Genomic DNA, 17,603 nt, shown 5'->3' on the forward strand with positions numbered 1-17,603 from the left:
GTCATGATCTCATGGTTTGTGGGTTTGAATCCCTTGTCAGACTCTGTGCTGATAGCACAGAGTCTGCTTGGGATTCTCTCTCTCCCTCTCTCTCTGCCCCTCCCCCCCTTGCTGTCTCTCAAAAATAAATAAATAAACATTAAAAAAAGAAGCCACCAAAAAGAGAGTAAGGGAATCCTATCACTGTCAGTAGAAATCATGAAAAATCATGTGGAATCATGTCCCCCAGGGACAGCAGGACTGCAGGGGCCATGAGGCTTGGAAGCGACAGTTACCTGCTCAGACGTCTGGTCTCTTTCCCTCCTCCTCCTGTTCACTGCCACCGTTTCACTATAAATCAGTGCACATACGCTTCACTTTTATTTGGATTCAATACCTCGGAAATCCATGAGAAATAATGCTTCCCACCAATGTAAGGTAGTGTCCTCATTCATGTGCAAGCTAAGAGGAATAATAATTGTCTTGGAAACCATCAAGCTAAACAAATTTAGGAGAATGACCTCTTGGCTGATCTCAGTAACTTGTTTCTCTTCATTTCCATTACCCTTCCCAGGTCCCCTTTATCTCTGGGTTTTCCACCCTTTTCTGATTGAGAATACCAGTCGTGTTTCGAGGATGGGATGGGGTAAATGCAGCTGCAGAATTCCTTGTTTCTTTCGTATCCCTCCCACTTCCTTAAACACACACAACTTAGCATGGTTAGTGTTTTTCCACGTGTGAAACCTTCTCTGGCCCCCGTCCCCAGGAAGAGCGGCTCCCATGTATGTCCAGCTTGGAGTCAGTCTGTTGGTCAGGTGCTCATCTCCCTGAATTGTGACAGCATGCTCCTCACACACCAGCCGAATGAAGGCACAGCTTTTGTCCAAACTCATGATCAGATCTGACCTAGCACCTCAGTGTCTGACTCACACAGGCGTATTTAAGAGCTGTTGAGTGAATACAGATATGAGCACGAAGGAACGCATAACAACAAAAAAAGGAAAGCTATCACTTTTGCTTACTTGCAATCACTTAGTATCTCTTACCTTTAGTTTTTGACTTTTGAGAACTGTTAAAGACTCTGGGGTGTGATGATTCTCTTAAGTAACAAGCAAAAGTGTAATTTTATGAATATTTAATGAGACAATATCATTGCCAGCTGATTTTATCACTCAGGGAGTTTAACAGAAATTTGTTAACATTGTCTTTAATTTGCTTAAATATTTATGACCATTGCTTTCAGGAGGATTCTTATCTGGGGTTATTGTTTCATATAATTCATCTTGGTGTGGTTTCAACCATTTGGTGGTTCATCTTGTTTTAATAGATTCTGCTAGAATTTTCTGTAAATGCTTTGGAATCTGAGTGGGAGTCTCTTTGGATCTCATTGCTGATTCCTCCACCTTCCAAGGCCCCAGATTAAGTCAAAGTGTCTGCCACAAAAATCTTGGAACATTCAGGACGACAGTCCTGATCACAGCTCGTCGTCTTCTGATATGGAATCTAGATAATCTGTGTCAACATACAGGAGAAATCCAGAGAACAAGCTGTCTGCCCAACCCGGGTCTGAGAAGAGGCCGTTCTGGTCGGTGAAGAAGATCTCCAGCCAGACTTCATCTTCTGGCTGCAGATACATGACCGTGGACCCCGAAGCCACATCATGGTTCCCAGTGTTGGCGTCAAAGGTCTTTATCCGGTACTGCCCGTTGTGCACCAGCCCGATTGCCAGATGCTTATTCGCCAATGTGATATCATAAGAAAAGTAATAGATCCCTGGGAAGGCACAGATGAACTTGCCTGTTGCAGGATTGTAGTGCTCTCCCTCATTGAAGAGGACCTTGTTAAATATAATCGGTAGCCTTTCTTCTGGGTAGCTGGTTGTGATGCCAACAGAAAAGGCGGATTTGAGCACGATGCTTCCACATCTGCAAACTCCAGGCAACCCTGGATCCCCTTGCTCTCCTCTGTCCCCCTTTGCTCCAGGAGGCCCAGCTGGACCTACTTCTCCTTTTTCTCCCTCTGGTCCAATGGGTCCTTTCTTCCCAGTCTCTCCTTGGTCCCCCTTCTCTCCAGCAAGGCCCAGTGGTCCAGTCTTACCTCTCAAACCTTTAAAAAGAGTTTACAGCTTATTTAATAGTTCCTCTAGATATATACAGTCACAAACAGCATGTCCACACAGTGCCAGCACACCCTAAATTTGTCTCTCCAGCCAACTTTCAATAGGACACTACTAAATACTGATGCATCTCTTAAAAACAATCACTGATGCATTAAAATAGAAATAGAAGATTTTCATCAGAATTTCAGGTGAATTTTCCTGAGTATATGAAAAATCATTTAAGTGCTATTTTGGTGATGGATCATCTGCAACTAAATCAGTCACATACAGTATTTGTCACCACAGGAGAAATTCAATTGAGCATAATGATATTTTCCAGAGTGGGGTCATGGGAGCAGACAGAGCCAGATGAGTCCTTAGAGGTTATTTAGTCTCATGTCCCGCCCTACTTCTATTAGTTTTAATAATAAAATAATTAATCAAAATTAGATGAGCTCATATTTACTCAACATTTACTATGTACCAGGGACAGCATTTTATTGACAGGCATTGGCTTCTTTAGGACTTGCAACAACTTTATGAGTTAGGAATTATTACTTCCATTGCAGATGGGGAGACTGAGCTACAGAGAAGTTGGTTTGCTCAAGGGAACAAAGCTAGTACGTGATGGATCTGTGATCTGAACTCATGCCTGCCTGACTCTGGAGCCTGAGCATCTCCCCAGGGCAGCAGCTCGAGTATAAAGAGCACCTGCCACATAGTGAGGGTTCAATATGCTACAATAACTGAAAAATAGTGATGCCACCGCTATGCAGTAGCTCTTTTTTGGAGGAGAAAATCGAATCCCAGAGAGGTGGAGAAACTGGCTTCTGTAGCAAGCTAGGACTGGAATCCAAGTCTTAGTGTAATGATGCTTCCCCTCCATCAAAGTGCCTCTTACCTTTGGGGCTGGAATCAAGAATCCTAAATTCTGTTTGGCTCTGCAGCTAAATGGTTGTATCATTTTAGGCAAGTCCCTTAATTTCTCTGGGTCTCCTTATATATAGAAAAGACATAATATCTGTGAAAGGATTTCAACAAATTCAAAATCACCACAGTGAAATATTTTCTGTTTGTCCAAATCTTTACATCTACAGATCAACCAAAGGCTAAATGCAGAGAACTTGTGATCGTCGGTTGAAAGGGATAAGCAACATCTATTTAATTTTTAAACCGTATATATAATAACAGTGACTTAATAGCATAAAAATGTCCTTTAATTTTTATAGTCAAATCCGTTCCATAGATAGTGCTTGTATAATGATACACCCTCAAAAATATCCAAATTATAGGAAATTCATGAAGGACTTTTGTAGTCAGGGAAAATATATTATGGATATACTGTGTACTTTCACTCTTAACTATGTATTTGCTTTCGGGAACTTTATTAAGTTGAACATTTTTATCTTGATAGTGCTTTGGTACCTTTTATTTGAAAATTACATGCACACCAGTATATGAGTTTAATTAATTTTCAGTTTGACAAATTTAGGCACGAAATGTTCTGGATAATGAAAATTTTAGAATGAATGCTTTACTCTTAAAACATCCAGTATTTTGTTTTAATAGTTTTGGAAAGAGGTTGTTTAACAATTTATGATGCACCAAAGATTTTAATAATGAACGAAACCCCTTTTTTTGGTGACTGGGATCAGTATCATTACTGATCACAGAACTGTCCTAAAGCTCTAGATGGCTTTTGTTGTGAAGTTGAAATTCCCCTGGTTCCAGCCAGAATATACTCTGGTATTGATTTCTTGAAATAAGGCCATAATAGTGGCCTTCAATGTTTGCTTCTTTCTGGTAGAAATAAAATATGAATACAATTTTATGTTAAATTTACTTTTGAATCAAGGACCACAAATTCTAAATTGTTATTTTTATCTTCAATAGGAGCTTAACTTTTGCTGTCTTCATGAGTGAAGGTCATGAGTGACCTTGGATGTATAATAGAAAAACTTTTTGGCATCAGCAACAATTTTGACTATTAAATTTCATTATGTACTCAGATCCTCCTGTCTCTATGACTTTGGCAAGTCACTTGTCTGTGTTTCAAATGCTTCAATATGAAGAACTGGATTTAAATCCACTCCAAACCTAGTGAGAAAAGCAGTCAACAGTGGCTCAGCAGACCAGCAAACTTTAGTTCATCCATGGATTCATTACGTGAATTTGAAGAAGGGGCTTCATCTCTCTGACTTGTTTCTCAGTCCTTGAAATGAAGGTGTTGGACTAGGTTGCTTAAGGCCTCATCCTATTGAAAATTCTTTGAGACAAAACCACAAATGCAATTTTACAATGCTAGCCATGGAAAGATCTTTACCATCTCAGTGTTTGGGTTTCTATAGTTATTGAATTAGATAATCAGAGATGAGCTGTATTAGCTTGAAGTAATTCTTCCTATTTGCATGAAGGGTTTTCACCTGTGCTAATGGCCAATTAATGAATAATGGAAAGAAGGGATAAATCAGTCTCCCTCTTCCTATTTAGTTAGACATATGCTTACGTAGAGGGAGAATTATGGAGTACTGGTTAGTCTATGTTTAGGTACTAACACTTGGAGAGAAAGGATTTCTTAGTTCTCCATGAAATAGGCTTACAAAGATTTCTTCTTCGGTGTTATTTTTTTCTCCCATCCATCCATCCATCCATCCATCCATCCATCCATCCATCCCAGGGTTTGTGTGTGCATGCATACATACATCTAAACTGTGTAATATTGATTGATCATCTACTACATGCTAGGCACTATGCTAGGGACTGAGTGGGACATTGATATGAATGACACCTATTTCACCCTCAAGTTAGCTGTTACTACATATTACACTGTGATCTGCAAATATGGGTCATAGCTAAGTTCATGAATATCCAAAGCCATATAAGAAACTAGAATGATTGGTTTCATGAGGTGATTCCAGTGCTATCTGAAGATATTTATATGGATGTGCATTCAGATTAAATTAAATGGTACTATTCTGCTACAACAGTAATTATGATAGACCAGTGAAGGAGACATATTTTTAATAGAAAGTTTCTAATTCAGTATGATAAGCTCTGTATTTGTAATTTAAGGTAGAGAAGTTGAGCAAAAATATGCTTGATTCTGCTTGTGCTTGGTTGGGATGGATGTGGTGGGGATGTTTACCAAGGGCACATGAAGGAGAAGACATTTGTGGTGTCATTAAAGGGGAAAGAAGAATCAAAGACTACTAGCCATGTTGTGCCCAGTTTCAGATGCATTAACAGCTTATCCCCAAAACACCAGGGCTCTGTTACTGTTGTTTGTAAATGATCACAAAGGCATTCCTACCTTTCTTAGATGTTCTAAATCCTTATGTGTGTATGTGTGCATATTGGAATTAAATAATCTCAGGTTCGCAAAGTCATTTTATTTCCAAATCTCAATTTTTTCATTGTAACACAATTATTGCTGATTATAATGGTTTCTAATAGGCTTATGATAAACATTAAGTATTAAATGTAAAATTCCCGATGTAGTAAGTTCTTAATAAATGGCTATGATAATGATGATGATGATGATGAATATTGTAATTATATGTTTCTATATTGGCCTTCCACACCCAAATGTTTATCAAGGCAATGTCTTATTCATGTTTGTGTTCTTCTTGTCTAGAACAGTAATATCAACCAGGGACGATTTTACACTGCCCACCAAGGGATAGTTGGCAACGTCTGGAGACATTTTTGTTGTCACAGTTGGTGGGGGTGCCACTGGCAGCTAGTCGGATGCTGCTAAATGTCCTCTAATGCATAGGATATCCATCCCACAGTAAATAATTATTTGGCCTGAAATATCATTAGGATAGAGGTTGAAAAACACTGGTCTGGAATAATACTGGGTAACAACAGGTACACAAGAAGCTTGTTGAAGGACAATGCTTGGGTGTACCCATGAATACGGAGGTGTAGCTGACCTCATATGGTTAACCTTGTAATAATTATGAACATTCAATTTAATCTGAATGCATATCCACATACTTTTATATTTAAAAAATGTGTTTTTTTACATTTATTTATTTTTGAGAGACAGAGCACAAGTGGGGGAGGGGCAGAGAGAGACGGAGACACAGAATCGGAAGCAGGCTCCAGGCTCTGAGTGGTCAGCACCGAGCCCGACGCGGGGCTCAAACTCACGAACCGTGGTATCATGACCTGAGCCGAAGTCGGATGCCCAACTGACTGAGCCACCCAGGAGCCCCTCTACATACTTATATTTTTAAAGATTTTATTTTTTAAGTAATCTTTACACCCAATGTGGGGCTCAAACTCACAACCCTGAGATCAAGAGTCTCACGCTCCACCAAGTGAGCCAGCCAGGCACCTCTCCACATGTGTATTTTTAAATGATATCAGAACTACTTAATGAAACTGAGCACCCATTTCGAGTTTATTACATGAGTTTGGATATTCAACAAGTTAGCTATGACTCATGTTTGCAGATCACTGTGTGATATGTAATAAGAACTAACATTTACTGAGTGTTTACCAGATGGCAGTAACCCTACTGAGTGTTTTCCGTGTATTATTGTATTATTAACTGTCACAATCACCCTTACTACTCCCAATCTACAAATGAGGAAACTGAGGCTTCAAGCGGTTGTTGGTCCACGGATACTAAGTTAGTAATTGAAGGAGCCAAGATCTAAGCCTCAATCAGACTGACTCCAATACATGCTTGTGGAAACACTACATTATTGCTTCCAGACACAGTAAAGAAACTAAAAGGGTTGGTCATACGTAGCGACGGTCCTGTTATTATTACAGGATTTCAAGGCTATTCGTGATCATGACACAGTGGTAAGTTGTAGTCATAGGTGTCACCATAGATTAAGATGTAAGCTCCAAATTAAAGGTTCTTTATCTGATGTTGAACCTTTACCTAAAGGTTTTTCATCTAATATTGAACAATATTCACACATTCGGTAGCTACTGATTTTCCAAGTATTTTCTGCAGGACAAATTCAGAAATGAATTATTATCCAGTAACTTGCATGTATATTATGCTGCTATTTCACGTAACACCAGTAAATCAGGGGCAATGACTAGATAGAGACATGTTTCTTAGACTAATTGACTTTTCTCTTCCTGTCTTTTGTCCTAGCCTTTACACTCGGAAACTTGTTTTTAAAGATTGATGCCAAATCGCTTCCTCTTTTAGAGTTAACCCAGCTTCTCTAGACTTTCAATTCGGTTTACTCTGAAGGATTGCAGAGTCTGGCAATCTTCCTGGGCCAATGTATTTGTGGGGGGGAAAAAAAAGTAAACATTCCTGAAGTAGTAGGGAGCAATTGTGTTGCTGTTAAGAGTGATACGAATGTACTTTTCTAGCTGGGACAGGACAGGACGGAAAGAGATGAGCTACGAAAGGTGGGCTAAACAGTGCTATTGCCATTTCATCTGTGAAAAATAAAATCTAGAAGTCTTTTATGCAGCTTTGCTCAGGATATTTAGTACAGGTCAGGATGGCATCTGTGCTTTTGGCTCCTAATTCCTGCCTCTGCTTCGTCTGTCCATTTCTCTTCCTTGTCCATCTGTCTGTCTATCCATCCATGCCCTCGCACATCCAGCCATTGCTTGCTAGCTATAACAGCCCCGTGGCCACGGGCATCATCAGTGTTTGAGTCCAGCTCTGCCGGTCACTAGCAGTGAACTTCCGTCTTCAGTAATTAATTTAACCATGTTATTGCTCTGTGTTCTCATCTGTAAAATGGGATAACCGAAAGAGTTGTCATTGCCATAAAATAAGGTGTAGGTAAAGAGTTCAGAGCGGTATCTAAAGCATAGTAAGGGCTCAACACATTATTATGATTAAGGAAGGTGAAATAGAGAAGGGATTTCAGGAGCAATTCCCATTAGAAAAGGCAACAGAGAAGGGAAGCGGTTTAAGGCGGGGGAGGGTGGGTGGGTGAACGAGGGGTGTTTCATGGCACTTCATCGTTCATTACCTGCAGCCCCCTTTTCACCTTTCTCTCCTTTCCTGCCGTCTCTACCATCTCGTCCTGGAAGGCCGATCCGACCATGGGGCCCCGGGGAACCATTCGCTCCAGGGGGTCCCGGAGGTCCAGGTAAGCCAGGGATGCTACAGATATATCTTGGGGAGTAGCTCTCTCCTTTGAACTGATTACCCCGAGGCTGTCCACTGGCACAAATGGCAAAACTTGTAACATAGAGCAAGATAAACATCTTTGGCTCTGGAAAAGAAACACAGGGACATAAATCCACCCTCTCAGGTGGTAGTTTTGGCATAAATGAACATGAGGGCGGGCATTGGCAACCGCGTACTTCAGCGCTCGCCTCTCCACGCATGTATAAAACCTCAGTCACCTCTCGTAATTCCGTTGGAAACTATTAACACATTACTGATAGAGGGTTCTCAGTGTCCCACACAAGGGTTGGTGGAGATGAAGGGTTAAAAAAAATTCAAAATAAAGCCACTTGTTGCATTTTTTTTCCTGTAGGCTCGATGACGGACTTTGAAAAATGATGGTTTCTTCTTGCAGAAATAATGCATTATTTTTAGAAAATTAGAAATGCAAACGAATAAGAGAAACATCAACAATATTCCCACCACTAGAGATAATTATTCTTTACATTTTGATACAGACATCCTTCTGGTCTTTCTGTCTATGCTGTGGAGGAAAATGATATCATGCCCCTCCTGTATGTCTCCAACTTTTTTTTCCCTTTACGATACATCATGAACATCCTCCCATGTCAAAAATTATTCTTAACATTAAAAAATGTTGCATTTTCTGTACTATTCTTTGTGTACACAATTCTCCATTGTAGACATTTCCTTCCAGTTTTCTGCCAATATAAACACGATGCTAGGCATCCTTATATCTAGTCTTGGCATGCATCCATGGTCGTTTTCTTAGAATTTGTGGGTTTTTGTAAGCAGGAGAAAAGAAGTGGCATTTTCAGGAAAACCATGTTTTTCACTTGATAATCATGTGTAAAACCAATTAGTGTTAATTGGAGTACTGTGCATGTCCTAAGGGGGGGGGGCTCAAACTTTAATTTAAAATCTGCAGAATACAATGCCCTGGTGAACCATTAAGCTGTTAGCACCAGGGCTCAATTAAAGAGCTGAGTGAAATTAAACCATGCATGGTGTCACATGTGCCTAGGGAGGCAGACAACAGGTCTCTTTAGTTGTGGTCTAATAGGACTTGGTTTTTCCCTCCACAAACAGGATCCTGAGAATGACGGATCGTTTATTAGCATGACGTTTGGCATATAAACTGAGGGGTGGGCCATATGGGCTGGGACACCTGACTTTCTAGGCTAAACGGTCCCTAGGATTAGCAGCTTCTTGGATGGGAGAATGTATGCACGTGGTTTTAGGGCAGTGCAAATGAATAGTTTTGGGGTAGCGGGACCTGTGCTTTAATAAGAAATCTCAACATCGCTTGACGTATATGCCTGGCATGTACCCGCCCAAAGGAAATAATCATGAAATGTAAAAAAAAGCAATCGGATGGGGCTTCCTTGCTTTCTTACAGCCACATCAGAAAATTAACCAGGCGCACTGTACCAGTTTTATGATACCCATGGGGAAATTGCAACATCTTGGAATTAGACCTAGAAATTTGCCAGAGCATAGGAATGACAAATTGAGAAAAACACAGCGTGCACATGTGATTCAAAATAAGTCTATTCCTAGAAATCTTATTAGTGAGAAACTGAAGCAACTTACCCAGATATAGGCCCTGTATCCTTCACCAAATCTCCACGTCACCAGTGTCTCTCCCCACCGTTCTCCCTCCCCCACATCCAGGAGAACATTTTTGCTGTGCACAGTCTGCTTATAATAGAGCACAAATTCAACATTACTGATTCCATTGCTCAACTGGGATGAAGGCACTTTCTGAAAAGCCCGGTGGATCTGATAAAGATACCAGCCTTTTCAAAGGTGTCCCAGATGATAGAAAATGAAAGAACATTCTATCCATACCCCTGCCACAGTTAAAACAAAACTGTGATGATGAAATTGCTAGCCTTTTTTTGTGTAAAAAATGGATGAGAGGAGGCTTTGAGAAAGAATTTGAAAGAATAGAACATGTTCATAGGAGATACTCATAAAAGTTTAAATGTTTAAAGAGACATGGGATGGCATCCTATAGCTGAGACCAGGACTTGGTTCTAAGATGAACTTGAAATTACTTGGAGAGAAGGCACTGTGGGCAGTGGCTTCTCAGACATTATGATGGAGAAGCTGAAAACACAAACACGCCAATAGTCAGGGATCAGTCTACAAAGAAGCTTGGGGTAAGGGTCCAGGTTATGGTGAATATAAGAAGCATAAATTCTAAACATGTGCTTGGAAGAAAGGATATTAATATTTCCAATAGCCAGGCAAAAAGGTGCTCAAAGGAGGTAAAAACTTAATACAATTGAAACAGACGCATTCATTGAACAAATGGTTTGCCTTTCATTGACAAATGCATTAGAATATTGTCTGTATGATAGTCTAAATGCTGGAAGCATCCCCAATTAGAAGTTTTGAAAGGCTCTCAAAATGATTATCCATTAAGAGTCCTCATCAGAATTGAGGAACAATGTGTTGTGCTGCCTGACACATAATGACAAAGTGGTGGTAACTGGCCATTTGAGTCTCGGGACTCAGTTTATAGGACGACAAAGGGGTGTGGGTTATAATAGAAAACTACAATGGCATCACCCTGCCATGTTTCCTCAGTTTACTTAAGAGCCAAAAGTCTCATGGTACATGGTTCAAGAGTCTACTGGATTGGGCACCCACCCTCCTTACTTCCCTAACTTCATCCTCCGCTACTCTCTCTCCCTCTCTCCAGCTCCAGTCTCTCAGGATGCCTTGGTGTCTCCCAAAGACACCAGGAATGTTCTGCCTTAGGGCCTTCATGCTGTCTCTTCCCTCTGTCTTCTCTTCCCCGAGATGTCTACATGTCTCACTCACTCATCTCCCTCTTTGAGTCTTTGCTCAAATGCCAACCTCTCCCTGAAGTCAATTCTTACACTGTATTTAACATTGCCATCTGCCATCTGCCATCTGCCATCTCATACCTCCACCCCCCTCATTCTGCTCTATTGTTTTATATTCTTTGTACCCACCATCTTCTAACTCACTAGATTATTATTACCTTTATTATGATTTAAAAATATGGTATATCTCCATCTGATGGAACGTAAGGGATGAGGGCATACAGCAGGGATTTTTGTCTTAGTCATTGATTTATACAACCATCTAGAACAGTGTTTGGCACAAAAAACTCACGCTGTGGACAGAGAAGTTTTTTTTGTTGTTGTTGTTTTGTGTTTTTTTTTTGGCGGGGTGAGGTATGTGTTTTATGAAAAACTAAATGAAAAACATGGGAGAATGGAATATGAGAATATTGTAAGGGAAAGAGAAAAAAGAACTTAAATATTCAAGGGGTCTGTGGGTCCCTCTCACAGTGTTTAAAAATACAAACAAAAGACTTCAGTTGTTTCAATTTTGCATAGTCTAAGTATTTAGAAATATTTTAAATAATTACCTTTTTTTGGTACAGATAGAACATGCACATTTATAAAATTAAAAAAGGGTACGCAATGAGAAGTAAATCTCTCCCTTCCTCCCAGTCTTCCAGACATGCAGTCCTCCTCTCTAGAGGCAATCATTGTTGCTAGTTTCTTGTGTGTCTTCTTCTCCACTTTGGCAAAAAATATGCAACTTTCTGTATCTTGCTTTTTCAGGTAGCTAAGAGATTTTCTGTTATCAGCAGGTAGAGTTGCCTCATCCTTTTTTTAGTGACTATAGAATATCCACTATATGGTTGTGTTACATTTAACCAGTCTCCTACTGATGGATTTTTGGGATATTTTCATTGTTGTATAAGCAACAGTACAATAAGTCACTGTGTGTGTGTGTGTGTGTGTGTGTGTACATAGTTTATGATATGAGCAGAAAATAGCTTCCCCCAGTTTGCCTTTGTATTTTGTTCATGAATTTAAAAAAAATTTTATTATAAAAACATTTTTGAAGTTCAATTTATTCCATTTAAAAGGCCTTCCTCACTCCACGATACTAAAAAAAAATTCTCCCACTTTCAGTTTCTTTGTTGTTTCATTTGTTCACATTTAATCTTTGACCCATTAGAATGTTTCTGATAAAAAGTGTGAGGTAGGGATCTAGCTGTATATTTTCAGCACCTTATATTGAATAATCTATCCTTTGCCCACTGTCCCACTGGGTTGCAGTGGATTTGGTTATTTTGGCTGGGACTGCACTATGTGGGTCATGGTTTTATAAACATTATAATATGTTTTAACAGATTTATTGAGATTTAATTTACACACCATAAATTGGACCAATTTTAAGTATACAACTCAATGTATACTACACTCCAATTTTAGATCATTTTTTCAAAACTACAAAAAGAAACCTCATACACATTTGCAGTCATGCCTCATACAAAGTATTTTGAAGAATTACATTGAATATGCAAATTTATGTAGAATATGTGCTAAAATGTATTTTTTCCCACATCACGCTCCTTTGGAGTGAGAAAATCAAAGCTCTGGAAATATTGTTAATCTTGTGCAGATCTGTCTTGGGATGCTAATGTATCCTATTTTTCTGTAGGGATTATAAAGTAACAGGTTTTCAGTTTTTGAAACTTATATTTACTTTACGGTACTATAGATTTCACACTCTTTATGTCAAAAATGTGTTTTGAATGTGTAAGGCAGGAATGTAGCATGTAGTGTTTTCTAAGATTTTTAGTGATAGAACCCTTTGTTCTTGCTAAACTCATCATGAAAGTACTTGGAGAAATACTGAATAAATCACTGCAAAAATTGAACTTTTAGAAAATGTGTCCACTGGTTGAGATCTCTTCGTAAATAGCATGTTTTTACTTATTAAAAAAACCCATGTATATACAGTCAACTAATATTTGAGAAGGAAGCCAAGAATACTTTCTGGGGAAAGAATAGTCTCTTCAATAAAATGGTGTTGGGCAGCTGTGTATTTGTATGCAGAAGAATGAAATTGGATCACTAGTTTATACCACTCAAAAAATCAACTAAAAATGGATTAAAGACTTAAATATAAGACTTGAAACTGGAAAACCTCTAGAAGAGAACACAGAGAAAAAGATCCTTGGCAGTGGTCTCCCACCCCTGCGTATATAACCAAAAGAAAAAAAAAATAGGATATCAAAGAGCTATCTATATTCCCACGTTCATTGCAGCATTATTCACAATAATCCAGACATGGAAGCAACCTAAATATCCACTGGCAAATGAATGATAAAGAAAATGTGGTATATATACAATGAAATATTATTCAGCCATAAAGAGAAGGAAATCCTGTCACTTGTGACATCATGGATGAACTTTGAAAGCAATATACTAGGTGAAAGAAGTCAGAGAAAGACAAACACTGTACGATCTAACTTATATGTGGAATCTAAAACACTGAACTCATAGAAACAGTGAGTGGAATGGTGGTTGCCCAGGGCTGGAGGGTGGGGAAAATGGGGAGATGGTGGTCAAAATATACAAACTTTCAGTTACAAGCTGAATAAGTTTTGGGGATCTAATGTGCAGCATGGTGTCTGTAGTTAATAATACTCTCTTGCATGCTTGAAAGTCGCTAAGAGAAGAGATGTTACTGCATGTTCTTAGTGCACACGAAAAATGATAATCATGTGTGGTGATGGATGTGTTAACTAACTTATTGCCATAATCATTTCACAATACATATATGTATCAAACTTTTACATTGCATACCTTAAACTTACACAATGTTATATGTCAATTATATCTCAGTAAACCTGGAAAAAAACATACTTGGTAGAATGTAAAATGGTGCAACAGCTGTGCAAAACGGTAAGTTAATTCCTCAAAAAACTTAACCTAGAATTATCATATGATCCAGCAATTCTACTTCTGGGTATATATGTAAAGGCACTGAAAGCAGAGACTCAGATATTTGCACACCCATTCTCATCATAGCATTATTCATAACAGCAAAAAGGTGAATTAGCGGATGAATGGATAAACACAATATAGTACCTACATACAATGGAATCTTATTCGACCATTAAAAGGGAATTTTGACCCATTCTACAACATGGAGGAATCTTGAAAACTTTATGTTAAGTGAAATAAGCCAGTCACAAAAGGACAAACATTGCATGATTTTACCTACATGACGTATCTGGAATAGTAAAAATTGTAGACATGGAAGGTCAAATGGTGCTTGCCAGCAGCTGGAGAGTGGGGTGGGAGTTAATATTTAATGAGTTCAAAGTCTCAAAAAGTTCTGGAGATAGATGATGGTGTGATGGTTGTACAACAGTGTAAGTATCCTTGCTGCCACAGAGCTGTATACTTAAAAATTGTAAGTTTTATGTTATGTATATTTTACCATAACAGAAAAAACACTAAGTGAAAAAAAAAAACCCAGATGAGTTGGAATGCAGGGAACATACTAGCATTTTTATTACTGTGCTTTATTTATTTATTTATTTATTTATGTATTTATTTTTTTATTTTTAAAAATTTTTTTATTTTGAGAGAGAGAGAAAGACAGAGAGCATGAAGAGGAGAGGGGCAGAGAGAAAGGAGAGAGAGACTCCTAAGCAGGTTCCATGCCATTAGTGCAAAGCCTGATGTGGGGCTTGAGCTCATGAACTGTGAGATCATGACTCGAGCCAAAATCAAGAGTCAGACACTTGACCAACCGAGCCACCCAGGCCCCCTGTGCTGGGTGTTTTAAAACAGCATTTACTTCATCCCTAAACCACTCGTATGCAGTAGGTGATATTATCTCGATTTTTCAAACAAGATAATTGAGACTCTGAGGACCCAAGTCCACACAGCCATAAAAATGGCACAGGCAGGATTTGAACTGAGCTCTTCCTGTCTCCAAACACTCGAGTTTTCCCCCATATCATGGGAGGGAAACTGTCACATCACTTCATGACAAAGGGCTGACTCAATTACTAGTTTGACTTGAGAATGTATTTTGCCTGGAAATCATTAGGGAAAAGATAGGTAACCAGGCGTGGCCAAAACGTGACATATCCTTGGCCCCCAGAGGAAGACATTTCACAATAGTAGGTTTTATCCTTCCCTAGCTGCCCTAGGAGTGACCCTAGGAGTGAGCAAGACAGGGTGGAGCACTCAGGTGTTCATATACCAGAAGCTTCTGTTATGTTGGTTCCTCATCTCTGTCTTTGGGGCTCCAGTTTTCCTCCTCAGAAGTGCCTCTCCTGTTAGCCATGGAAAACCTTCCCTTCTCCTGTCACTACGCGGCGTGCAGCACCTCACAACTACGCTGTGGTAGGACTGTCTATCTCCTTGCTTTCTCTCCACCGAAATATAAACTCTGTATCGCTAACATTTAGGACCAAGACTGGAGAAGCTCAGTGAAGGCTGAATGAAGAAAGCATGTATTCCTCAACATTTAGTTATATCAACAGCTCATGATTGATAAAGCTTCGACTGCTTTATGTAAAGTGCTATGATGGCATAAGAGTAAAATATTCTGAGAGCTGGCAAAGATTTTGTAGCCTACAGAGCAATGTTAAGTCCGTATCATCTTTCCAAAGGACCCCCTTGTGGTCGATTGGACAGGTAACTTGTCTATGGCCACAAAACTACTGTCAGACCAGAGATTTGAACTCAGGTCTTCAGTTTCATGGATTTTTCTTACAGAGCTGTCTGTTTAATAAACTCCAAAGCTACCATCGTGAAATGGGCCACTGCATCTACATTTGCCAAAGTTCTAAAAAAAAAAAAAAAAAAAAAAGAAACACCATACCTTTCTCTGGGTTGGTGGCTTGCTCCAGGATTCTAAATCCACAAGAGACTGAGGATCTTTCATGAGAGCTTCAGCGAAAAACTTGCTTTGGTACCAGACAGAAAAAGAGATCCAAGTTCTCAGAGGTTTCCAAATAGTTGTGCTAAAAATAGTTTTCTCCTTTAGTCCCAAAAAGCCAGAGGTCCTGGAAGTCATTCATGGGGTGAGGCTCAATCAGGGGCTGGTCAAAATTACGGTTTTGTTTGAGATAAACCTGAAGCTCCTGCTTTCTTTGACTGGTGAGTTTAGAGGTGTCTCCACCTCTGTATGTCGTGGCCTCTTTTGCAGATTTGTTTACTTAAGTTTTTCCCTCTTAATTTGTTTTCCACTGAGTGGAAGTTTCAGGAAAAAAATTACTCACTGACTGGAAATTAGTTGTTAACTTAGAGAAGAGAGTCATTTCCTAGTTGAGAATTTGCAAGGTAGAATCTTCAAATTCTGGAAATTGGGTGGTGTCTCGTGGACTAAACAGGGAGAGGTGGTAAATATTCTTGGTCAACGTGGCAGGAAAAGGGCCCCGCATCCTATGTGCTCCGAAATGGAAGAGGGTTATGAGCACTGCACTGATCTTTTCTTTGTTTTCTGCTGAATGGATAAATGATTGGGTATTTTTAGAAGACTGATATGTCTTTGTTACTATAGAGAATTGATCATAACAACTCAAAAAGCGGAATGGTTCTCCAAAGCCTGTGACTGCTCATCTTTGGTGTAATCAGTTTCTTTGTTTCCTTCTGATACATACTTCTTACATCTCCTTAGCAACAGCAATATATAATTCATGACGTCATTTATGGAAATTCAGTGTTGGAAAAATCTTGTTTTTATCCTGCTTTCCCCACCATTCCTCTCAAGCCATTGAGAACGCTAATTGGAAGAAGTATTTTCAAAGTTATCAAAGTGAACACTGATGCTAAGTTTGACCAAGAAGATGGATGGGATCCCCATCTTGATGATCTTCATTTTAGATCTCTCTTATGCATCTTAGCTCATGGATTCTCAATGAGATCTATTGAATCAGCATACCAGCAGATCAGTTCTAAGCATTTATATTTTTCAACATCTCCATGAGTAATTCTGACGGATAGCCAGGTTTTGGGAATCTTTGCCTGATCTTCTATTGTTCGAATGATGCTCTGTCTGTTAGTCCTTCTAAATCAGGGTGTTTTAATGATACAAATCTGGTCTTCTTTCATATTGTTTTTCTATTCATTACCTCATCACATATTTATTTAAAAATTTTTTTAAAAACGTTTATTTTTGAGAGGCAGAAAGAGAGACAAAGCACGAGTGGGGGAGGGGCAGAGAGAGAGGGAGGCACAGAATCCGAAGCAGGCTCCAGGCTCTGAGCTGTCAGCACAGAGCCCAACACAGAGCTCAAACTCACACACAGTGAGATCATGACCTGAGCTGAGGTCGGACGCTCAACCGACTGAGCCACCCAGGTGCCCCCGATTACCTCATCACATATTTATTGAGCTGTTACTATATGCTAGACATTGAATGCTTGGTCTTGGTATTCAAGGGAGAGTAAACACAGAGCCCTTATAGAGGAAAAGTCTATTGGAAAAGACAGACATTCATCAAATACTCACAGAACTATGTTTAACAGGATGACTTATCATCTTGGAGTTTCAGATGAGGACCCAAAGTAGGGAATAAATGGGCAATTGGTTC

At 39.4% G+C, this 17,603-nt stretch overlaps 1 protein-coding gene across 4 annotated transcripts in view; it reads right to left on the reverse strand.

The window, feature by feature from the left end:
• Positions 1 to 1,097: 1,097 nt before the first annotated feature.
• C1QTNF7 (C1q and TNF related 7) overlaps positions 1,098 to 17,603 on the reverse strand; it is a 104,387-nt gene continuing 87,881 nt past the window's right edge. For 3 of the 4 annotated variants that reach the window (XM_040487709.1, XM_040487696.1, XM_040487706.1), the window contains exons 2-3: positions 8,044 to 8,289; positions 1,098 to 2,085 (exon numbers count right to left, since the gene is read on the reverse strand). In XM_040487709.1, coding sequence (XP_040343643.1) covers positions 1,454 to 2,085; positions 8,044 to 8,281 — 870 coding nt within the window. In that variant the 5' untranslated portion in view covers positions 8,282 to 8,289 and the 3' untranslated portion in view covers positions 1,098 to 1,453. Of the gene's footprint in view, positions 2,086 to 8,043; positions 8,290 to 15,890; positions 16,602 to 17,603 lie in introns of those variants that run through there. The other variant, XM_040487702.1, reaches the window with a different exon arrangement.

The sequence above is a fragment of the Herpailurus yagouaroundi genome, unplaced genomic scaffold (genome assembly GCF_014898765.1).
Source record: "Herpailurus yagouaroundi ecotype Mexico unplaced genomic scaffold, PumYag 28, whole genome shotgun sequence".
Taxonomy (NCBI): Eukaryota; Metazoa; Chordata; class Mammalia; order Carnivora; family Felidae; genus Herpailurus; species Herpailurus yagouaroundi.